General features: G+C 38.1%; 1 protein-coding gene across 1 annotated transcript in view; it reads right to left on the bottom strand.

Moving 5' to 3' along the window:
• LOC100153543 (multiple epidermal growth factor-like domains protein 6) overlaps positions 1–26289 on the bottom strand; it is a 580873-nt gene that overhangs the window by 64473 nt on the left and 490111 nt on the right. Inside the window, exons 17-18 of the mRNA XM_021069816.1 lie at positions 22248–22382; positions 18267–18398 (exon numbers count right to left, since the gene is read on the bottom strand). Of these exons, the coding sequence (XP_020925475.1) occupies positions 18267–18398; positions 22248–22382 (267 nt within the window). The remainder of the gene's footprint in view (positions 1–18266; positions 18399–22247; positions 22383–26289) is intronic.

Genomic DNA, 26289 nt, shown 5'->3' with positions numbered 1-26289 from the left:
AAATAAAGCTTGAATATAGAAGCTTATGTTTTAAATGGCTTTGGAGAATAAAAATTCTATGAACTAAAAAGAATGACACATACGCTGCTGATTCTAATATATAACTTCTGTTACATGCAGAGAAGCCACATCTATAAAATATATGCACCTGACATAAAATAAAATGTCACTCTAATATGGACACCCCCTACATACACACACAGACACAATCTTAAATTGTGGTTCAAATAGCCAACACAAATAACAACTCAAATAAAACTCACTCCAAAAATTAAAAAAAAAAAACAAAACAAAACAATTTTCAGTGGTTTCTTTGAAGAAACAGTGGTTTCTTCGAAGTTAATCTGTTCCTATATTGTGTCCCTCACTACAGTTCACAAATCTGCACTTGGCTGAGGAAATGACTATAGCCTGGAAAACATGATTCTGACTTGGAGGGAAGAATACACAATAGCTCTCAAAGGGCAAATATCCAAATAACCTGGCTTCATGCAAATGCATGCCTAATAAACAAAGCAAGGCAAAAGGAATCCTGAAGATATAAGATATGTAGGCAGAATTATTTACAAACTGTATTATTCCAAAGCTGCCCAAGAGGCATCAGCAAGTCTTTAAAGGTCCCTTATGATCTCTGCTACAAGTACTGCTGGAAATAACATACAGCAGTAATAAACCATGGGTAGCTACAGAAGCAGGCATACCATTTACTTCACCAAATGGGGTTTATTTTTCCTCTGTAGTCTCCTCTTAATAATATGAGCCCCAAAGTGGGGTCTGTGTCTAAATTTATGAAGTAAGTGAAAACAGGGAGGTCCCAGGTCCAGCAACTCTGTAATCAAGCAACAGCTTGCTGGGCAGCGGGGATGTGGCTACCTCTGTGTTCTGTACATTAGCTAGGCCTGTTGGTGCTCATTAAATTCTTAATGGGGACGATGACACTGCAACCAATAAAAGATTATAAATGCAGCTACCCAGGTGCAAAATTATGGGCCAGATTTAAGACCCCTATTGCTGAGCCCTACAGAATTTTTGATTAGAACTATCACATGAAGGGATGTATAAACACGCTTATTAGTATATTAACTCTCTATAGAGTAACTATTTGAATTCAGCCAGGCAGGTAACATCTCCCCTTCTGGGCAGTGAGGTCTAGAATAATCAGTAGTCAAAGTGGTGCCTCAAAGTGCCAAAGAGTAACAAGGATGGTGGCACACTGGCAGAAGTGGGATAGGAAATGTGTGTGTGTCTGCATGCGCATGTGTGTACATACATATAAACACATATATGCACACACAATATGTAAACATATACCCATACACACACACACACACACACACACACACACACACAGATATATATAAAAAGAAAAAACACTTTTTTAAAAAAATATTTTTAGGGCCACACCTGTGGCATATATAGGTTCTCAGGCTAGGGGTCAAATCAGAGCTGTAGCTGCCGGCCTACAACACAGCCACAGCAACACAGGATCTCAGCACCATCTGTGAGCTACACCACAGCTCACGGCAACACTGGATCTTTAACTCACTGAGCAAGGCCAGAGATCAAAGCTGCGTCCTTGTGGATGCTAGACAGATTTGTTTCTGCTGAGCCACAACAGGAACTCTGAAACACTTTCAGAATAAACTAGTAAAAATCAAAACCCCATTCAATAGAGAAATTTTCTGTATTACATAAAATGTTGTAGAAACACATTAACCAGTACAAAACAATGATATAGAGCTAGCCAGTTATTTCTCTCAAGTGCTACCTTCACTGAGGGCTAGAGATAATTTAAGACTTCACATTTCACTTTTGACCTATGGAGACCATGATGAGTGAAAGAGTTGGCGAGATGTAGTATATGAGAGGATCTCAATACTGCCCCTCATAATCTGAGAAAGTGATGCTGGTGGACTGATTTTTCAAAAGTCCCCAATTCTCCTCCCAGCCCTTAATCCCTGCCCCTTGCAATGTGACTTTCAGCTGCTCCCTCCCAAGATCCAAGGGGTGATGGATCCTGACTGGCCTTGTGACCTGCTTTGTCTAGCTTACTGCCACAGAAGTGATGCTGTGCGGGTTCTGAGATTAGGTCTAAGGGACCATGTTGGGCCAGCCAGATACAGCTGACCTGCCGGCTGTGCACAGACATGTGAGAGAGTTCAACTGAGTCTGGCCTGGACACCACTGCCTAGGCTACCCACAGACTTTTGAGAAATAATAGTTATTATTTTGCGTCATTAAATTTTAAAGCAATGTGTTACCCGATATTATAGTGGAGAAATTCCCTCCCTAAAGAAAAGGTATTTTTTCCATTCCTTTTTTTTTTTTTTTGATCCTAGATCATAGTCACTATTATCATTTTTGCCATCTCATGTGAGGTGCAGTTCAAAGTGCCTCTTATGATTACTAAAATTAATGGCTTTAAAAAACCAGATTTCTGGTAAAGTGCATTACCTAAATGGGAGGTCTGGTTTTAACCACAGAGACACTGGTCTCTTGTCATTGCCCTTCTGCATTAGAAAAGGTAGTTCAAAGCAGCAGCAGATGGTCCAGGAAGGCAGGGGGAAGATTAAAAGTGATCCGGGCGTGGGGTGACTGGGGACCCAGATGAAAAGTGAGTTGCATCATGAATAGGCAAACTCTCTAGAACCTTTTCATCCTCAATTGGCACTTTGAACTGAAATCAACCTCAAAGGCTCAAGATGAAATGTATTCAGAAAAATGACTAGTATCTTTAAACCATCACAGACAGGTACCAACTGGGACATTGGTCCTAGGCTTCTCCTCTGTAAGTGAGCAAAGACAAACATCCTAATATCCTTTCTTCCTAAAAACTAAACTTCGATTGCTGAGCAGACTGTTCCCAGGCAAAGAAATCTGAAAATAACCCCAGTATCCAACCTATTACATATTTGAATTCAAATGAGAAAAGAAATCATAGAATTTTAAACAGGGGCTTTCTAAAAACACTGGTGATCACAACATACTGAAAAATCTACAACTTGGAAGAGATTGTAAAATATCATCAAGACCAAAAAAAAAAAAAATCAAAAAACATTTGTCTTCTTTTGACTGCTGCAGATTTCCTGTCTTGGCTCAGAAATAGCTGCTGCATGAAACCCTCTTCATGAGGACAGAGGCAACCATGGGAGAGGTCACAGTTATTACTACTTTTAACCACTGCCACATGTGTTTCATGGCACAGTCTGCAAAGACCAGCATCACTAGTTGCAAAGAAACACAAAATTTAAATGAGAGTGAATTTCACACTTGAGGCAACAGGCAGCTTTACATTTGGATATGACATTCAGAGCTATGTAAAAATACTACTTTGCATACAGATTATTGAATGCTTTGCCTTGGAAACCAATTCGCATTCTGTATGCCAGGACCAAGGGAAAACTGGTGGTGTTGATTGGCAGAGTCTTTCATTTAAGTTACAGAAGTCTAAGAAGAATATCATTTCCCCCAAAGCAGTTTTTATAAAGAAAGGAAATCAGAAGGACTTGGGTGGGAATGGACTTACAAGCACCTACAAATGAGAGAAACACACCCTTTAAAAGTCAGAGACACTATCATTTCCTCCAAATTGTTAGTGAAAATGACTATGGAAATTCAAACATTGGGCTAAATAACATAGCACAATTCACCAGATTATCTTTTTTTAGAAAATTTAAAGTTCTTGGAAAGCAATATCTGAATATTTAAAAAATCAATTGTCATATTAAGAGTTACTAATTATTCAGGATCTACACGTGAAGACCATGTAGCTATTATTATATAGTAACCCCAGCCTCACAGCAATCCCCAAAACACAGGCATTATTGTTATTCCAATTTGAAAAATGGGAAAAATGAAAAGAAAATTATATGTAATTCACCAGAAGTCATATTTGAAATACATTAATGATTTAAATAGTTTTTTGGAACAATTTTTTTTGCTGCCTTCTAAATTTGCCATTATTTATTTTCTGCCCACTCTATGAAGACATCAATGTCAGAATTATTGAAGAACCAAAATAGACTCTTCTAAGACCTTTCTTCTCTTCCCCATTTCCCTTTTCTATTACCTCATGTCTCAAAATTTTTCTATTCTCCATTCAGATATCTAGTTTTCATTGATTGCCTTATTTTCAAACTTTTGCTCAACTAATACTATGGTTATGCTGCATGAAAACAAGATGCAGATTTTAGACCACGAGGAAGACTTCATGATAGCTGGCATATCTCCAACTGATCCTTCAGTTAGCAAACTAAGTTACACACGTTTCTGGAAGAGACCTGTCTTCCTTTGAGGATGTCTCTGTTACCAAATTTCTTGATTAGTAGGCAAATGGCCATCATTTTCTCATTTAGCTGTTGTCAAAGACCCTTGAGTTAATGTCTATGTGTATGTGTTTTAATAAACAAGAACTCTAGGTTTGCGAAAAAGGTAGAGATTCTTATACTATGTGTCCTTTTCAGAGCATACGCATTTTAATTCAGATAACTTAAAATCACTCGAACTCTTTGACCTCAAAGCTGACACATAATTAATCTTTAATGAGTTATTAATATTCTTTGCAAAGTTTTAAAAGGCCTTGCCAGGGACTAATAAAATTATTAAAATTTGAAAAATTAGCCCTGAACAGATGAGTAGGATATTTTACTATCTTGTCAGGTGGGTAATGTACTTGAATACTAAGTGTGTGGAATGTGCCACTTTACATAAGCCGCCTTTTGCAAACATTTGCAGGGCACTCTTAAAACTATTTGTCATCTAGTCTTTTCATATATTTTCAACCAGAATTGTCTTACTTTTCATTTTCAAAACTCTAGCAGTTTTGAAGAGAAAAAAAGATATAAGATCCAAGATAGTGCAACATTAAGACTTCATATTAGATACCATAAAGAACACATAATTCAAGGTTGATAGTAATATTGGAGACTAAATATAACTGGAATTGGTATCTTCACCATTTCGGTAGTACTGTAATATTAGATACCATTGTTTCCCCTTAGATAATTTTTCAATTTTGAACAAGATAATAAAGGTGAAAAATGCTCTGTAAAGCATAAAGTGTTAAACAATTTTTATCATGATATGATTATTAGAGTACATCAGACTGCTGGATCACAGAGTTTAAGTTATAGACATTCTCTACAGAAATGAACACTTGTACGTATACAATACATGGGCATTGTAGTGCTATCATTTTGTACTCTTACATTTAAATTAAAATTTAGCAACATACAGTTGAAATGTACAATGGAGATATTTCAGATTATATAATATAATGAATTTCCCAGCAATAGCTAACTTAACATTACCCTTGTGGGGATACATAGGCAATTTCAGTGATATTACAGAACTTCTTCCTCAAGATCTGCAAAGTTTCAGATTGAGCTTCCAGAAAATGTATGAATTATGTGGAGATGCTCACAAAGGTAGGCACCCAGAACGTCTGAGCTCCTTTGCTGCTGTGTTAAAGTGAAACACATTAAATGGTCTGCAGGTTTCCCTCCCTTTCTCTCTATATTCAGACAATTGATTAATGACAGTGCAAAAACACAGTTAGTGAGATCGACAATGTCTTAAAATAGCAGAAGGATATTCTCTCCCATTCTTGGGCCTGTCATTTTTATTATATAAAAAAAAGCAAATACAGATATTTCCACCTGAGCGTCACTATTGTCTCTGAAGCCAATAGGCAGTTATTTATTCCAACTTGGAAATAACTACTATGATCCATCAGGCATTTAAAACTGAGCCACTTCAAACTGCTTGAAAATTAATACTCATATTTTACTTGATTTTCCTCTTCATATTCTATTTCTTTTGGGGCTCAATAGATGGAAATTATTCGTGATGTAGTAACAGACAGTTTTCTTCATTGTATTCCTAGAAAATAGACTGTGTTAGAAAGTTACAATATAATTATCTATTGCTATGCTATCAGTTTGTAAGACACTCCTTAATTTTAGAGACGTTAAAATGTCAAAAAATTGTCTCAGGATACATGACATAAATATTGTATATGTGTGTATGAGAGGGAAAGGGAGGAAGAGGGATAAGTTAAAACTTGACAACAGAAAAATTCAATGATGAGTTTAAAAAGTTACATATTTCTCCAAGTCTCTATCAGTACAACTATTTAAATATATTCTTGGCAAAATTCACCTGAGAGCAGATTTCCCGGTATTTGATTTCATGTCAATGTTTATATCTCACGGGGAATCTGAATCCTTTCTATCATGACTACATTGGACCTGACCTTCAGGAGTGAAAAGGCTGGAGAAGGAATAAGATTCATCAACAGGAAAAGGATGTAGGTTGATGACTGGGAGGGATAACATATCTTGAAGAGGCAAGATTATTTTCAACATTCTGTTGACAGAGAAAAACATGGGTTAAGCATTCTGTTTTCCTTCACTGTTGAGCTTTCTGGGAAAGTAGTCTATAAGTGCTATTTTAATTCTTCATTTACCATTCACTTTTAATCCCAAAACGTATGTCATATTTTTTTCAAAAATTAAGTCCTAAGTCACAAATCCTGCACTTGCCCTCCATTTTTTTCTCATCCTTTTAAAGCAGCATATGAGACAATGATTATCCTTTTCTTCATGAAAGTCATCTTTCTATGGAATTATATCTGAATTGTTCTATTTCTTTTCCACCTTTCTCCCGCTAAAGCAGGAGTCACAAATGCAGGTCCCTGAGAGCCAAGCAGGTAACCCCCAGGAGAAAGCAGGTGGAGTGAAAGCAGGTGACTCTCCACAGAGTGATGGGTCTATGACCAATGGGAAAAGGCTGCCCCGCAAAGATGTGTGAGCTAATTAAACGGAGCCATTTGTTCCCACACAGGAATATGGGTCCAGAGTGCCTCTACCTTCTGATTTTTAAGATGTTGAATCACATATTTTAAAACGAATATGCCTGTCATTCAAAATACATCTGCAAGTCAAATTCAGCTCCGAGGCTGCCAGTTTATAACATCTGCTGCTCTAAGTAAATCTTCATCTTGTTCGCTGGTTTCCTTTTCTCTGGATCCCTCTAAATGTAGGGAATTTAGCGAGTTTCTGCTCACAGTCTTCTTGGCTTTCCCCCTTAGCATCTTCTCCTTAGTCATCTCTTCCAACTCATCTCTGTTGATGTTTCTCACCTCTGTACTACTAGCTCTGATCTTTCTTTTGAGTTCTCAGGATATGCTTTTCAAAAAATTGTTGTTCACGTATGTTCCACTCAGGGTATATAACAAGTACTACAGATTAATTTTTAAAGATTGGTAGAGATTTTCTTTAAGGAGACAGGTTTTTTAGCTTGTGATTTACTCAGTATAATTATGTGTCAAATGCCCTTCCAAAGGTATAATGCATATTAACCTATTTAATCCTCATAGCAATTGAATGAGAGAAATCTTTATTAGTCCCATTTTACAGATGAGAAAACTAAGGTTATTAGGTATTTACCTAAAGTAACAGGGATCCCAAGTGGAGAAGCCAGGATAGGAGGTCAGGCAGTGTGGTCCCAGGTTGCGGATGTTCATTTCTATCTTAGATGGCATCTTTGTTGAAGGACTGCTGCCTTCCTCCTCCTCTCTGCATGAAAAGCTTTCCCTTCCCCTTAAGCCTAGTTTACAGGGTATTGAGAAGATGATACGCACCTTCTAGATATAGAAAGATTCATAAGCTGGTGGCAGACTCATGTTTAAAGAGAAGCTAGAGAGGGGTACTTCCAACAAGGATGACGCACAGGAGCACCTGGCCCAGGGGCCCTGTGTCAGCCCCATAGAGGTCATGTTGGAAGGGAATCCACAAGGAAAGAGGCAGGGGATAAGATCAGGATGAGTTGGAGTGAAGAGGCCACTGTCTCTCTCTCTTCCCCACTTCTGAGCTTGAGTTAGGCCTGCGCAAAGTAAGCAAAAAGTATTTGGTTTCTGCATTTTTTTAAGGCCACACCCACAGCATATATAAATTCCCAGGCTAGGGATCAACTCAGAGCTGCAGCTGTCGGCCTGCACCACAGCACACACTGGATCCAAGGTGCATCTGTAGCCTACACCACATCTTGCAGCAACGCCAGATCCTTAACCAACTGAGTGAGACCAGGGATCAAACCCGCATCTTCACACACACCATGTTGGCTTTTTAACCCACTGAGCCACAACAGGAACTCCAGAAAAAAAAAGTTGTTTTGTTTTGTTTTGTTTGTCTTTTTAGGGCCATTACTGTGGCATATGGAAGTTCCCAGGCTAGGGATCAAATCAGAGCTGCAGCTGCTGGTCTATGCCACAGCAACAGAAACTCAAGATCCAAACCGTGTCTGTGACCTATACCACAGCTCACAGAAACACCAGTTCCTTCATCCACTGAGTGAGGCCAGGGATCAAACCTGCAACCTCATGGATACTAGTTGGTTTCATCACCACTGAGCCACAACAGGAACTCCTGGTAACAAGTTTTAAATTGGATTGAAAATTGAAGGTTTGAGAAGATAAAACTATACTTTTTAATTGGATAATACAATTAAGATTGAGCATGACTAGAAAAGTTCTGAGATCTCTCTGGGACTTCCCTCAGAGACAGGGAAAAATTGGTCCACAGGAAGGTTGAGCAGAGCAGAGACTTGATGGTGCATGTCTGCACATCCTGGCTGAGATCACAAGCACTTATTCCTCAAAAACTTCTAGAACCTCCTTATTACCTCCAAAAGAAGAGCAAAATTCTCCAATGTGGCATTCAGGGCTTTTGGCCCTTTGATTCTTATTCTGTCCCTGTTACTTTCATCTCCTGACACATGCAAACCACAATCTAGTAACAGTGCAATGAAACATGTCTGTTGTTTCACACCCTGAGACCATTGCATATGCTACTCACCCCACCTGGCATGAACTTCATACAAGCTCACCCTTCAAATTTTTAACCAACTTCTAAGGTTCAGCCAATATCTCACCTTTACAATGAAGTCTTCAGGGAATCCTCCAAAAGGATTAGTCACAACTTCCTATCACACATCTATTATTTCACCCCCTTTTAAAATATAATTGAAACTATAAGACACTGATGAAAGAAATCAAAGATGACATAAATAGATGGAAAGACATACCATGCTCTTGGATTGGAAGAGTTAATATTATCAAAATGACTATACTACCCAAGGCAATCTACAGATTCAATGCAATTCCTATCAAATTACAAAGGACATTTTTCACAGAACTCAAAAAAAAATATTTTAAAGTTTGTTTGGAAGCACAAAAGACCCACAATAGCCAAAGATATCCTGAAAAATAAAAATGGAGCTGGAGGAATCAGGCTCACTGACTTCAGACTATACTACAAAGCAAAAATCATCAAAACTGTATGGTACTGGCACAAAGACAAAAATATAAATTAAACCCACACACCTAAAGCCAACTAACCTATGACATAGGAGGCAAGAATATACAATGGAGAAAGGACAGCCTGCTCAATAAGTAGTGCTGGGAAAACTGGACAGCCACATGGAAAAGAATGAAATTAGAACACTCCCTAACACCATACACAAAAATAAATTCAAAATGGATTAAAGACCTAGATATAAGACGAGACACTATCAAACTCTTAGAGGAAAACATAGGCCAAACACAAACACTCTCTGACATAAACCACAGCAACATTTTCTCAGATCCACCTATCAGAGTATTGACAATAAAAACAAAAATAAACAAATGGGACCTAATCAAACTTCAAAGTTTCTGCACAGCAAAGGAAACCCTAAACAAAACGAAAAGGCAACCCACAGAATGGGAGAAAATCTTTGCAAGTGAATTGACTGACAAGGGATTAATCTCCAAGATTTATACACACCTTCTGCAGCTCCATACCAAAAAAACAAACAAGTCCATCAAAAAATGGGCAGAAGATCTAAACAGACAGTTCTCCAAAGACAATATGGATGGCCAAAAAACACATAAAAAGATATTCAACAGGAGTTCCGTCATGGCGCAGTGGTTAACGAATCCGACTAGGAACCATGAGGTTGCGGGTTCGGTCCCTGCCCTTGCTCAGTGGGTTAACGATCCGGCGCTGCCGTGAGCTGTGATGTAGGTTGCAGACGCGGCTCGGATCCTGCGTTGCTGTGGCTCTGGCGTAGGCCGGTGGCTATAGCTCCGATTCGACCCCTAGCCTGGGAACCTCCATATGCCGCGGCAGCGGCCCAAGAAATAGCAACAACAACAACAAAAAGACAAAAAGACCAAAAAAAAAAAAAAAAAGATATTCAACATCACTCTTTATTAGAGAAATGCAAATCAAAACCACTATGAGGTGCCACCTTACACCAGCCAGAATGGCCATCATCAATCAAAAAGTCTACAAACAATAAGTGCTGGAGAGGGTGTGGAGAAAAAGGAACCCTAGTACACTGTTGGTGGGATTGTAAATTGGTGCAACCACACTGGAAAACAGTATGGAGATTCCTCAGAAAACTAAACATAGAACTACCATTTGATCCAGCAATCCCACTTCTGGGAATCTATCCAGAGAAAACCACGACTCAAAAAGACACAATTACTCCGATGTTCATTGCAGCACCATCTGCAATAGCCAAGACATGGAAACAACCTAAATGTCCATTGACAGAGAAGTGGATCAAGAAGAGGTGGTACATATACACAATGGAATATTCCTCAGCCATTAAAAGGAACGAAATACCAGCATTTTTAGCAACATGGACGGACCTAAAAATTATCATGCTAAGTGAAGTCAGACAATGAGACACCAACATCATATGCTATCACTTACATGTGGAATCTTTAAAAAAAGGACACAATGAACTTCTTTGCAGAATAGATACTCACAGACTTTGAAAAACTTATGGTTTCCAAAGGAGACAGTTCAGGGGATGGGGGGATGTGCTGGGGGTGTGGGATGGAAATCCTATAAAATTGGAATGTGATGATCATTGTACAACTATAAATGTCATAAATTCATTGAGTAATAAGAAAATAAATAAAATATAATTAAAATCAGTGATTTATTTATACTCCTTCTCATCCACTAAATTTGAATGAATTCCATGAGGATAGGAAGATATCTTTTTTAGTATCCCATGCAGCACTTAGTAAATGATAAGTGCACAGAATCCTCAATAAACAAAAACAAGATTAAAATTTAATGACTATTATGACCTGAGAACTTTCTCACCTTCAAAGCACTGGGCAAAATTCTCAAAATAATCTACAAAGGTATAATAGGTATAAACCCATTTAAATCTCATAAGAATCTAGCAAGCTGGGTCCTTTGTAAGTCCCATTTTGCAGATGAATAAACTAAGGCAAAGTAAGTACAGTCTTATCACATGTAGAGAAAAATAGAAGGTCAGGATTCAAGAGATCTTTGCTTGTGAAAGAAGCAAGGACACCTGGAGACAGTTATATCAAAAATAAATTACAAAATAAATTGCTCTGCATGTCATGCTGGCCCTTATATTTAGATATTAAGAAATTACAGTATTGGAATGAATACATGTCTAATAACTAAAAGTAAATATCCACTCATAGCGGATAAAAATTCCAGAACACAGTGGACCATGAAACAAACTAATGACATACAAAGGGTCTGGGTGTATATGTATATATGAAAGGTGTGTGCAGTGGAAAGTAGAATGTCTGGATGACTCACTGTATAGAAATAAGAATTTATTCTGTGCTCTGCCAGATATTCAATCTAGGGCTCTGGAAGCAAGCAACAAGAGTAATAAAGGATCATGGTAGGCAGCTAGCCAGCTATATTTACCAACGCACCAAGAAAATTTTAAACATGGTTAAGATTGGGCAGCTCTATTTTTTAAAAAAAATCACTTAGCAAGTACAAAATGCATAGAAAATTCTTTGGGTCATTATCTACGCATTATTTATATTAGACGATGAACAGGACTTACATTCAGCCTCTGATTGACAGCATCTGTCAGTAGGCTCAGTCCAGCTGGACTGGCAGATACACTGGCTGGTATCAAAATCCCACTGAGAAGTATCATGACTGAGAGGGTGCAGCCTAGGCTGTGGAAATAGGCTGGTCAAGCTGCACACAGACAAACAAAAAACATCCTCCCTCCATCATTAAACTGAGCATAGGCTGTTATGACACTTGACATTTCATCAATGCTCTTGGCTATGTCAGTCATTCTTTTTGCAACCTACAAATGTGAGGCCAAAAAAGAACAACCTTAATGACACTTCTTGACTACTTAGGTTTTTCCATGGAATCAAATTTTCTCTATTTTCTTTAAATTTTTACAAGCAGTCAGCTACACCACTCAATATTGATAGCTAGAGTCTCATTTTATAGATAAACAGTGTTTGTACGAACTGTGCTGATTATCTAGTCCTCAGTTACTAACTACATGACCCCTGACAAGATACTCAATTCTGCCTAGATTCAGCTTCTTCATTCATAAAATGGAGGTGATAATAGCACAAAACTCAACTAGTTGTTCTGAGGATTAGGTGAGCAAATTGATGAAAAACACAGTGAACAGAGTGGGCATTCAATTAACATGAGGTTTGAGTAATTATTATCATTGCACAGCTTACCACAGTTACCATATGGTGTTACTACACATTAAATTATATATATATTATTATATAAATATTATATATTGTACACTATGTAGTTGAATCCCTTCCTTTTATTTACAAAAACTAAAAGCCAGAGACAATGTATTCACTATTCACTATTCTAGGGTGGTTCTGTTACATTCAGAAGAAAGGGTTAAGTATATTGGAGGTGAGTACATAAAGAAGGAAATCTAGAATCTTGAGAAGAAACTAAAGAATCATTAAAAAACAAAAAACAAAAAAAACCTTCATTTGCTGTTTGCTGTTGTTAGTCATTAAAACCTTTGACAAAGCTTCTTCTGAAAAGCGCTTTCAGAAACGGAGCAAGGAGGAAGCTGTGGTGTTGGTCTATAGCCAAAGCTTCCCTTCTCCTTTTACCACTGCTGTCATCTTAAAAGTCCCAGTGATTCAATCCAGTTTAGCGCAGGCTACTGAATATTTTTCAGGACCATAAACTCTGTTTCTTAGGCCTTTTTTTACTTGGTGGATTATTTCTATGAAACTTTAATGCCAAACTGCTTTACTAAGTTGTCAAGAATGTTCTTTAATTGAATCTAGCAAATTTTTAATGAGCACCCCTTGTAAATCAAGACTGGGGAATCAAAAAATGAATGATAGTTTTAATTATGTATAAACAGACAATTATAATACACTATGATGGGTGACGCAAAGGAAGGAAGGAATTTAGTGTTTGTGTGTGATTGTTTACATGTACTGGAAATAAAAATCCCTTCAGAATTTTAACAGGCAACCAAAACGAAGGAGGAAACATTTACTTAAGGGAGGAACAAGGAACAATAGCACCATGTTTTAAAAGCACGTGGTGCTTGGGAGAATGACTAAGGTACATGAGGTACAGTGAGAGTAGTAAAAAGGATGGGCTTTTAGGGCTTAAAACTCTTTATGAATATCGTAAGGTATCTGGAGGTTGTTGAAAGTTATGATGTAACCAACAGGATTAACTGTGATTTAAAATGTCTGAGAGAGTACGGAAGGTGATTATAATTGGGGAAAGAGCAGCGCGTGGACCCACCACTCCTCAAGGTAAAGTGCTTGTATCACTGCGCAGTCACTCCCTCCCATTGCCTCAGACGATGGGGGAGATGAACGCATTGGTAATGACATACCTATCAGTCCTCAGCCACATCCCTATTTTAAAACTGAATTTGCACAATAGCTTTTTGAAAGGCCTGTCACTGCTTTAGTGTCGCCTCTCTGTCTCACTTCTCTGTGGGAGCTGACATTTTGCTGATACTTCATCAGGCTGGACCGCCTGCCGAGAACCAGATTGGTAAAGGATATGCATCTCACTGCTGGGAAGGATAGGAGATGTATTATTTAAACACGATTTATTTTACAGCAACTTTAAAAAATCAAATTGAAGATTTCTTCAGAGGGGTTAGAAGCATATTATGACACCTCACCTCTTTGTGCTTGGTAATGTTTATTTTAACACTCAAAATTGTCCTTCTAATAGTTTTTCATGTGTTTGTTTTATTTTGTTTTACAAGTACTCTTTTTTTCTGTCTTCGATAATTGTAGTATTTTTTACAACCATGTGTCGTAAAGGAATTACCAGCATAAGTTCAGGGTAGGTGTTTTACAGGAAGTTGGAAAACAGCTTAGGGGTTGTTGGAGAGACTAAATCGTTCCTCCAGATCTAAGACAAAACTCCAGCTACATGAATCATAGAGAAAAAGACTGAGTAAGCTGAGTCCACACATAAAGCAACACCTTTTTTGTTTACTTTTTGAATCTTCAACCAATTAATAGAAACAATTGATTTTTGTTTCAAAAATAAAATAGACTAACTGGATAGTGAATTTTTGTTGGTTAAAACCACTGGTTAATTTAATTCAATCAAAAAGGTCAAATTAGCTACCAATTTAGAAATAGCGAAGTAAAATCAACACCTGGAAAGTAATAATTTCTTAATATCAAAACAGAAAGTAAAGGTTAGGAAGTCATCAGAGTGTTCAGATACAATTATCTGCCAGCCAGCAGTATACTAGCTTATCAGCCTGGAAAGGCAATTGCTAAATTGCAACCTGTGAAATTTTCATAAATTTTGTGAGTCAGTTGACATCTCATTGGTTGCTTGAAATCACCATATTGGGCATATTGTGGGAAATCATCAAATGGCAGAAGCCAGGTGTTTTATATCTCAGAGAACCAGTCGTTAAGCATTTACCAGCTTATGGCTGCAGAATGTTCATACCTGTGTTCAATATTGTCTTCATGATTTTTGATGAAGTTTGACCATCATCCCCTCATTTTGAGTCATCATTTCATGACATTTGATCATATAATGTTTAAAGCATAAGTTATATTTGGAAACTGTATCTCCCTTCCAGCCTCTTCTCCCCCTCTAATTTTCTTGCCTTCAGTAGTGAAGGGCCTTATTTTGTAAATGCTCATAAAAAAATATGGCAGAATTCAGAGAACTATTAACAATGACTGAAGGATAGAAAATGGGATTTCCCAAAAAAAGGGAAATGAAGTGTTCAGAGGAAATATTACTGTGTTCTTTCATTTATTAATTTTTAAAGCATTTTAGTGGTGCTGCCAAGCTATGCTCAATAACCACATCATCTGAAACAGGAGAAAACAGTCTTAAATTAGACAAGCAATAAGATCAATTAGGCTGAAGAAAAAACATCTTTGCTATATAGGAACAGTTAGGACTACCAGACAATACTTTAAGAATAGACAGCTATCTTACTTTGATATTTAGTAAATGATTGATCTGAAGATGATATATTTTTACCCTTGATTGTAAAGGGGGAAAATAGAAAAGTAGTACATATGAGAAAGACAGAAGATTAAAAGGAGAAAAATATTCACTGTCAGTCCCACCATCCAGAGATGTTAACAGCTGCTGTCACTTCTACTACAATTTTCCATATACATACATGGGTACAGGTTTTTAAAAATTTGGGACAGTCTCTATATACAACATTTAATGTCAATTTAATGTCAATTCTCTTGACATTACACTTCCTTCCAAAACATGAATCTTAATGGCCTCAGAATAGCCCACTGATGTGTTATATGATTTGTTTACCTGTTCTACTTCTGGTGGGTAGATTATTTCTATTTTGTATTTTTACTATTGCAAATAATTCTGGGATAAAGAAAAAGCTGGGATCACTTCTGCGATTATTTTGTGAAAGGCCTGATTTGTGATGCTAAGGCCTCAGACAAACAGAGATGGTACATTCTCATTAAGGATGTGAATGTCCATGCAGCCACAGCTGCCCCCAATCCCAATACTGTTCAGCGGAAAGAAAAAAAAAAATGCAATATACCATAATCAAGAGAGTTTTCTTACATAGTGAAATAAAAGCCTTTTTAAAAAAGAATGATTTTCCCAGGTATTTGTATTTATAACTTCCAAAACTTGAAATATACATAAAGCCAATATTTTTCAAACTATCTTTTTGGTCTCTGCTGCCTCTAAAACATATTACCTTATACAGTTCATAAGTATTTTTACAGTTCATTATGCAGAGTAACTAGGTTTTTAAAATTGTGTAAGCACCATTATAAGGTACTTAGAGAACTGTCATATGCTTTTCTTAAAATGTAAGGCCCTTTTTAAATGCCACATACATTAAGCTTTTTTTTTTTTTTTTTTTTTTTGGTCTTTTTGCTTTTAGGGCTGCACCCACGATTCCTGGGCTAGGAGTCCAAATGGAACTGTAGCTGCAGGCCTACACCAGAGCCATAGCAACGAGGGATCCAAGCTGCATCTGCAACCTACACCACAACTCACGGCAATGCCAGATCCTTAACCCACTGAGTGAGGCCAGGCATCAAACCTGTGTCCTCACGGATGCTAGTCAGGTTCACTAACTGCTGAGCCATGACAGGAACTACTACATTAAGCATTTTTAATGAATCCTATTCTTTGGTTTCCTTCATTTTCCTAAATATTCTATTATGATGATTATATAATGTACGTTTGCATATGTTGTGTATAATTGGATAATAGCATATACACTAAAACTGGACTAGGTGTCAGAGAATATTTTTGCCTGTAAGTTCAATATATTATCTCATGAGGTTGCCAATAAAATTAGACTTGTCATCCCTAATCTCTCAGGATTATCATGATATATTTCTCTTGGGGTTTGGAATCCTAGAAGGGAGTTGAAATACAACAATTAAAATTAATATTTTAAATAATGAGCAGTTTATCTCTCTCTCCACTTGTTTTAAAGTAGTCTATTTATATCACCTGACAATTGGACCAGATATATCACTATTTCTTAATAATTATTCCATTAAAGTTAAGTTAGACAAGAGAAAATGTCACTTCACTGTGGAAATAGCAAGTAACTACCTTTTGAATATGTAAATTCTTACCTTTAAGCTTTTTTTTTCTTAAGCAAACAAGTAGGTTAGGGATAGCCAACTGCCGCACTAGCAAACTTTATACTGTTTGAAAGGGTTGTCAGCAGTGCCAGAATGACAGTCCTAAAGTAGAACCTATCTAGTTATATCCGGAAAAATCATCAGGCAATGACCTTGTTCTTTCCCTCTAGCTTGAGGGTATCCTTTGAAGCAGCGATGCATTTCCCAAATGATCAGATGATTAGCTGAGTACTAAATACTATCCTGGTGTTACCTTTTATATTTATGTTGAAGTTACTGGTTTTATTTGCTTGCTGGTTCATAGAAGTTCTAAGAACTGAAAGCTAATTCAGATCACTCCTAATATCATAGACAATCCAAACAGCAGACTTTGGCTAACCTTTGTCAGACACATTTGAAATAGTAATGTAAAAAATACCATCATTACTATCCAGCCCACAGCTTTCTAAGATTTCCAGTCACTCTGTTTTACCACAGCTGGAACCGACAAGGCAATACAGGCAGGGTTAACAGGTTATGTGGAAATCACAAGCAGAAAAGGAGATAGCGAGGTAATAACCTCCTGGCTCTTTGAAGCAGATTCAGTTTAACTGATCACTTTTTATTAGTCTGTAATTGTTCGTACTCTGACAAGAATGAAAAATACAGTCTAGCAGAATCTTAAAGTGCCATTCAGTGTACCTTTAAATAGTATGCTATGATAGATTGGTTCCAAAGATGTCTACAACCGTATATCCCAACTTGTAGGCCTTTTGAAAGAAGACTTTGCTACTCCTCTCATCAGGTGGAATCTCTTTCTCCTCCCCTTGAATTTAGCTGTCTTTAGGATTTACTTTAACCAATAGAACGTGGCAGAAGTAATTATGTGTGGCTTCCAAAGGTGGCTTTTGGACACGCCGTAACTTCTGCTTTCCCACTTTGGGGACACTCTTAGATTGCTGTCTTGAGGCTGCCATGCTATGAGGAAACCTAAGCTAACCTCGTGGAAATGCTATGTACTAAAAAGGCTAGATTCTCCTGGTGAAGTCAAGTCAAGCCCAGTCCCCAGGTTATCTACTAGCTGGAAGCAGTCACTAGTGACTCTAGGTGAGCTCAGAAGGAGAACCACCTTATCAATCCACAGAACCAAAAGAAATAATAAATCATTGTGGGCATGATTTGTTACAAAGTATTGGAGTGGTTTTGTTACACAGCAATAGATAATTAAACATGTACCCTAACATCATAGCCCATAGAGCAGTTTAAAAAAAAAGCATTTATAAAGCTCACAACTTTAATAACTTCATAAGTCTTCTCGTCTAGGTTAATGACTTACCTTTGGTACAGGCTTTTCCCATGTAACCAGGAAGACAATCACAGTTTCCAGTTTTTTTGTTGCACCAGCCTCCGTTCTTGCAGGGTCCACAGGAGAACTGGCACTCTGGTCCCCAGAGGCCATCAGGGCAGGCTTGTAAAATAAAAAGAGAAAGAAAGGAGCTAAGACTTGTAATAAATCTCAAGGCAGTCCCAGATTTCCGCTGTTGCCTAAGTGAGTTGGTAAAGTGCATGTGTATGTACGGATGTGAGTGTGGGTGTGTGTGTGTCTGACTGAGCTGCAAAGAAAGAGGCATTCAGAGTTGCCTCTAAGGATTTATAGCACTTCCAAAAATATTCCCTGAAGAAATCAGCATGATGCCGTATCTTGTCACTTTGGAAACACAGATACAGAGGTTGGCTTTTTGCTGAAAATGTGGTTTTTCAGACAGTAACAATGGAAGCAATTTTGATATGTATCTTTGGAGGCAGTTGCACAGAAAAAAAAATCTGAAATGAGATGTAATTTGTAAAGGAAGCTTAGGAGGCTCAGTGCTTGGGAAGTTGTCCCCAAATGGTTACCTGAATCCTGTTCTCCCAGTCTTTGCTTATTTTGTAAGCTAGAATAATCACCCTAGTGGTTTGCAATTTGTGTATTTTATGAGTGTGTGATGTATAAGGGGGAGAGAGAGGGACTTGTGCTGTTTTGTGGAAGGCCCTTTGAATGAGAAAAGGATGGCTGATGCTGCAGGGACCACTGAGTGCTCAGTTAGAGGTTTCAGCCTCCACTGAAACCTCTGGAATTAGCAACCTGCTGGAAAGCATGCTTTCCATCCAGAGAAAACTATGAAACATTCCTAAACATGTGACAATTATAAAGTCACATCAAACCAAGTAGGGCTATAATATGTCTTCTTCTCCCGAGCAGAGTTTCTGAATAACGGAATTATTACACTTCCTGTGATGTCCACACCACCATACCTGGCTACTATCTGTGGATCTCTTCCTCTCTGCCAAATATTTTACATAAATTAGCTCACATTTCCATAAAAATCACTTTATGACAGAAGTAACCTTGTCTCATTTTATATAAGAAACTGAAGCTTGGAGGGGTTGAGTGACTTATTCTGGGTCACACAGCTAATAAGCAGCGAAGTCAGTGTCTGAATCCAAATTTTATGGCCTCGGAAACTGCTGCTCTCAGCCACTACACTCAGGTTATGCTAGGACACTAGGTACTCAGCACATTTTATTTTATTTTATTTTATTTCCTCTTTTTATGGCCACACTCGCAGCATATGGAAGTTCCCAGGCTAAGGGTCGAATGGGACCTTTAGCCACTGGCCTACACCACAGTCCCAGCAACCTGAGGTCTGAGCCAAGTCTGCAACCTATAGCACAGCTCACAGCAATGCCAGATTCTCGATCCACTGAGTAAGCGCAGAGATCAAACCCACGTCCTCATGGATACTAGTTGAATTCCTTTTCTGCTGCGCCAATATGTTCGAGATTTGAGGTTCATCAATGTGCAACTACTGTAACAAAAATATGTCTTGTTTCTGATGACACAAAGGTCGAATAGGCCTCCTAATATGGACTCAAGAGGCTTGCAGGGCCAGAGCCCTCCAAGTTCATGTCAGCCTGCACCTGAAGTCCAAAACAAAACACCCTAGGCTGCAAACTAATCAAAACAAGGCAAAGACACTGGTTACCTCTCTCTCCCTTTTTTCTTTTTTCTTTCTTTCTTTCTTTCTTTTTTTCCTATTTCACAGATTAGTTTAGAAACCAGCTCTTCTACTCTTAAAAGTCATCTGTAATGGGCTAAATAAGGACTGGTACTGATTGTGGAGAGCACTGTTGATTAGTGCCATTGAAACAATTTGCAGTCTTTAATTAACTATTCATCGGCAATTTAGACACAGGTCTGGAGTCAAGATTTTTAAACATACGTCTGACTCTAGGAGCACTTGGGCTACTTCCCTCTCTTAAAAAAGAGAAGCCAGAACAACAGGCCTGATTTTCATCATGCACAACTCTTGGAGAGCTCTTTTTGCCTTGATTTCAGCTGCCAATCATGGCGATCCCATTCACCTGCTCCAGTCTGATTCATAATTTCATTTTGTGGTTAGACAAAAATATCAGAATTGGACAAAGTTATCTGATTGAAAAATAATATGTTTTCCTGAGATTATGGTGACCTCTCTATTTTGCTGATTTACATATACTTTCAACTCATTTTCCTTCACAGTGGGAATCACAGAAGCATTTTCCAATAGAGTATATTCAGCAGCTGCTTTAAGAAAATGTTATCAGAATAAATTAAATTTACCCAGGGGTGTGTATATGGTATTGTCTCCTCATGTGATGACTTCAGGGGCACGGCTTCTCAAGTGGGGGAATGACAAAGGGGCTGACTCTAGGCTTAAAAATCCACTGAAGCAGAAGTATGTGTAGCTATTAGAATGGGACCTACTCATATTAAACACATTTGTGCAATGTCAGCCTTCTGTTTCTCCAAGTTCTCTTCCCCATTGCCTAGGAAGTCACAATCCAGCTATAGACATAAGCCAAGTATCTACAGATTCTTGATGGACATTGCTGCTCATAGACTCCACTTTCAAGGAAAATTTCATGGCCACAGGACAACCTGGAAGACTTTTACTTCCTTTCAGGCAGCTTGAACAAGCCCTGAAAACCCTCTGAGGATGACAATGCAGGGAGCAAAGTGTAACAACGAGAGCCAAGGACAACCTTCCATCCCAGTCCCTGCCTTTGGGAGTGGACCAAATAGCATGAGTATAAAGGCTTTCTTTCAAACCTGTTATCTCCTCCTGATTTTAAACATTGCTTTGGATCTCTTCAAAGGCAAAAACTTCACTTGCCATTTTGCTATGATAATTTTATTTGTTATATGCTCAATCTTACTATGTGTTGAGGAAAATAACTGCTGTGATAATTTTTCCTAATAGTAACAAATGTGTAATTCAGAGTGGATGATAACATGGGAAAAAATGAGTAAAGAATAAAAATCGGTACATGTGTATATTCATTTAAGAAAATACATATTGAGCTACTTCTGTATGTCCTGATTGTTCTAGGAGTTTGAGGATACTGCAGTGAAAAAAAATGAATAGCTATCCTTCCCTTGTTGGGACTTAGCTTTGTTGGAGCTTAGCCTTGTTGGGGCTTAGCTCCTAGCAGGAAGGGAATAAATGTTAGACATTATAAGAATTAGGGTATATTGTAGGTTAGAAGATGATAAGCACTTTGGAAAAAAGTGTTCAAGGAGATTTGCAGGGTGCAGTTTTAAGTAGGACAATGCTGATAAGATTCGGTGAAAAAGTAACATAAGATCTGCTGAGAAAATGAAAGAGCCATAGAGAAGCATTCCATGAGTCCACAAACCAGAGCCATTACTAATATCTTGGAGCATTTTTTCCAAATATTATATGCACCTCCCACATACATATCCGTACATGTTACCTATTCTTAGAACTATGCTGCACATAAACTTTTATATTTATAGATTCATAAATTATTTTTGTAATACTTAGAAATTTGAGAAAGAATTACACTGATAATCACAGTTAAATTTTCTACAACTTTTCTGTGGTTTCTATCGCATTTGTTTGAATAATCTATCTTTAGATATAAAGAAAACTATATATTCTTTAACTCTGGAAGGTAGCAGCCCTTAGATGATCAGTTCAGCTCAAAGAAGTGATTGGCCAGCTCTCCTCTGTCAAAGATAAGACTCTAAAATGTGATCTTTCTTCCCTTGCTCAAGCCAGCAAGGGGACAGATAACAGCAAAGGCTGAGAAGACAAGGCTAAATGACTTTATTGCCCTGTGTCTCGGTTTCCTCACCTGCAAACAGGGGATTAATAAAGCTTACCGATCTCCTGAGGACACTTGTGGATTAACTAATTAATGATCATATGGTGCTAAACAAAAGCCGAGCATTGTTATTAGAGAATAAAGAAAATTTATCATCAGATTTTACCTTTCTGGCATCTGTTGCCTTGGTAACCAGATTTGCAGGTGCAACTGCCATTTTTGGCACTGCATTCCAGGGTGTTCTCCTCCACACACTGACATTCTGAAGAGCAGCCAGCTCCGTAGGACCCCTTGGGACAGTCTGCAAGCAGATTGAGGCAAACCGGTCACTTGAAAACCATGCTTTGTTTCTTTTACATTGTTAGTGCACAAGCATGTAGTTCTGTGGGGCCTGATTATGGGGAAAACAAGGGGATCATCCTGACTGCCAACAAAAAAATAGGGAAACAAATGGCTTTCAATTCAGGCAATTCATTTGCTTTTTGGCAACTGGATGTGAATAGTGAAGACTAAACTACTTAAAAGGTTTTGGTGCTTCCAGGAGAGAAATTGCTTCTCAATGTGCTCCGTTGGTGCCTGTAGTTAATATCCTCCAAGGACCTCTAAGACCTGCCATCGCAGCACAGTGATGATGGACAAGCATTGATGGGACGGCTCACCATGGTTTTCATTCCCTTTCATTACATGGTAATCCAAAATAATTTTACATCGTGTCGATGACACAAAACTTTCATCCTGACAGCAGCATTATCTTGGCCACATCTTTGGCAAATGGTGCTTGTCTTCCCCTCAATATTTTTCCCATGGCTTTGAGTTTTAGGGATAGTAGTCAGCACAGGAATTCTAATTTGAAAAAGCCCCACCTTTGCATTCAGGAAAACATGTCTTTAGTTCTCTCTTTGGGGAGTTACTTAGGGTAATTCAATTCCCTTTACAAAATATGACAATTTTTTTCTCTCCTACAGATGTCTTAAGGACTCAAATAAAAGATCCTCCAAGTGCCTTTCAGACACAAAGTAATTGTATTATATGCCTGTATAGGCTTTGCTGTGGAAAGATGCTTGGAGAGAACAAAATAAGCCCCTTGACTTTCTCATGGATGGAAATTATTAGGATCTGCTAATATTTGCCATTATTAGCAAAGATAATTTAAAGTGGTCATTACGATGCCAGCATGGAGGGTTATCCTTATCTCAGTTGTCAGGGACAGATAGAGTTACTCCTAAGGCAGAATAGAATTATATTATCATTATTATTATTATTATTATTTGCTTTTTAGGGCTCTACCCATGGCACATGGAGGTTCCCAGGCTTTGGGTCAAATCAGAGCTGTAGCTGCTGGCCCACGCCACAGCCACAGCAACACAGGATCCAAGCCACGTCTTCAACTTACACCATAGCTCACAGCAATGCCAGATCCTTAACCCACTGAGCAACCTTCATCCTCATGGAAAAGCAGAGCAGAATTACTAACAGGGCCTCTTTTCACTGTTAGCAGTACCCTGTCTGGATGATAAATTTTACAATACCTCTGTCATCTTTCCTGCATCTTCTAAGTGTTGAGTCTTTTCCCAGACCCACCAAGCCCCAGGGTCTCTCAGAGCTACCATCTTCCTTGGTGTGGTCCTCTTCTTGCTCATTCTAGAGAACATGCTTCCCTAGGTTGGCTTCCATGCCCTACTTGTCCCGGTTTAGTATGCAGAACAGTGGTTTGGGGACAACTCAGACACCATGGAATACTTAAAAGTTGTCACTGGGTGTGTTGAGAACATATAACTAGGGAAATAGTCTTAGAAAAAAGAGAAAAAGTGAAAGCAGTAACATTTTTGGCAATCTAGGGTCTATTCCAGGTTTGCTATGCATTGAAATGTGTCTTCCAAAAATGCATGTATTGAAATACTTACCTCCAATTCCTCAGAATCTGACCTCATTTGGAAATTGTGTCATTGACAATGTTATTAGTTGAGATGAAGTCATACTGAAGTGGGCGGGCCAATACTCTGACATGACTGGGGTCCTTATAAAGAGGAGAACTTTGGACACAGAGGTACTCACACAGGGAAAACACCATGAGAATACCAGAGTTATGCTGTTACAAACCAAGGAACTATGGGAAGCTAGAAGAGAGGCCTGGTATAGATCCTTCCCTAGAAGGAGCATAGCCTGCCCACACCTTGATCCCAGACTTCTGCCTCCAGAAATGTTTCTGTTGTTTAAGGAACTCAACCAGAGGTACTTTATTATGCCAGCTCTACAAAATTTACATAGGATTGCAAATTCAGGCTTCTTAGGGCCCAGCAAGTGGCATTAATACAGGAAGGTTCAAGTCTGAGTGATAAGAGTTCTGAAGACCGGGAATGTGTATGTTCTTTCTAAAGATGGTCAAATTCCGAATGCTAACCACCATCACCACCAACACTATCTGCTTTTGACATTTTTTGCACAGGTAAATTATGACTGAAATTTTTTTCATCAAAACCTCTAATATTACCTTATAAATTATTCAAAAGTTATTACTAAAACGGCATGTGTCTTGTTACCCCAAAGGAACAATAACAGCAACAATGCTATCATTGTTTCTGGGTAGGTTTCTTCCCTTGGCATGCTCTTGGGGGGAACTTGATGCTCTGGAACACACTACCAGCACCTGCATGGTCCTCATATACCACGGCTTCTCCCCTTCTCTTTGCTTTGCTTGTTCAAACCTTTCCCTATGACCCAGGATCAGTTTCCTATAACACAATCGCCGGCTCTCTTATTGGAGAATTCGCAGTTTACTGTGTGTTTTTAAGGTACCTGCCTTTTCTGAAATAGATAAAATCCATGAATATTCAACTAAAAATATGGTATAAGACTCTAAAAGGTCTGTGTTCTTAAAAATGGGTCGTGGTGTTATTGCAGTTCACTCAGAAAGGCTTTTCAGAGAGGGCATATGGAATAGATGGGGAAGCAAAGTGCAGATTGTTTCAGGCTGGCCAGCAATGCACACAGTTGCAAGATGGGATGCGTGGTAGGCATCCCGAGCTGTCTCACTGGGAGACATCTTAAAGTCACTGATGGGCTGAAACATCTATTGGTGACTGTGTTTTCGCAAATGTTTTGCAGGATGTGATTGCTGATCAAAATGCAAAATGAATAGCATGTTTTATAAATTTTAGAGAATGATATCTTCCTGCACTAGAACCCAGAAATAAAGGACACTTGTTCTGGGCCTTTGATATAACTTTTGTAAAGTGTGGGATGTTCAACTTCAAAGAACTATTAACAATCCTCTCTCAATAATCAAGGTAGATACTAACTAGGAAAAAATGTAGACTCCAGAAGTATTTTTCTTTCATTCATCAAAATGTAGATTCTATAATGTAAGGGGGATTAAATAAAGACTAGAATGTAAATTACTATGATACGACCATATAAAATATGTCATGCTGTCTTCCTTTGTCTAATGTAAACAAAGAACAGAGATGTGTTGCTCACTACCCATTTCCACAAGGGTTAAGTCCAGTTAGTGAAGTTGCTCACTAACAGTGCACTGTGAGGGGAATTTGGGATGAAAAACAGGATGAGGCACTCTGTGCTTTAGATTAACAGAACCTTAGATGGTTAGAGAGATGCATATCTAAGGAAGAATTTACCCCAGATTCTTTATCCAACATGTATTCAAATATATGTATATATATATATATGTGTGTGTGTGTGTGTGTGTGTGTGTGTATGTGTGTGTATAAACACACATGCTTTCTTATTAAACAGTGTTTATTTTTCAGTATAACTTTTAAAAGGTATTTTAGAGATACAGACTCACATAACTTGCAAACATTTTTAAAATGTATAAGTAATTTCATATTATTACACCTTTTGTAATATATAAGGCATTTTATTTTACATAAATAAAGAATAATGTATGATACCATACAACAGGTGTGGGGACAATTAAGTCAAATCTAAAATTAAGTGAGATGTGTATGCGAAGTGAGAAATAGATACTAATACACCAGCTTCTCAGAGTTCCCGTCATGGCTCAGCAGAAATGAATCTAACTAGTATCCATGAGGATGCAGGTTTTTTTTTTTTTTTTTTTTTTTTTTTTTTTTTTTTTTGTCTTTTTTGTCTTTTTGTCTTTTGTTGTTGTTGTTGTTGCTATTTCTTGGCCGCTCCCGTGGCATATGGAGGTTCCAGGCTAGGGGTTGAATCGGAGCTGTAGCCAC

Source organism: Sus scrofa, chromosome 13 (assembly GCF_000003025.6).
Source record: "Sus scrofa isolate TJ Tabasco breed Duroc chromosome 13, Sscrofa11.1, whole genome shotgun sequence".
Classification (NCBI taxonomy): Eukaryota; Metazoa; Chordata; class Mammalia; order Artiodactyla; family Suidae; genus Sus; species Sus scrofa.
This window is presented reverse-complemented; position numbering and strand designations above follow the sequence as displayed.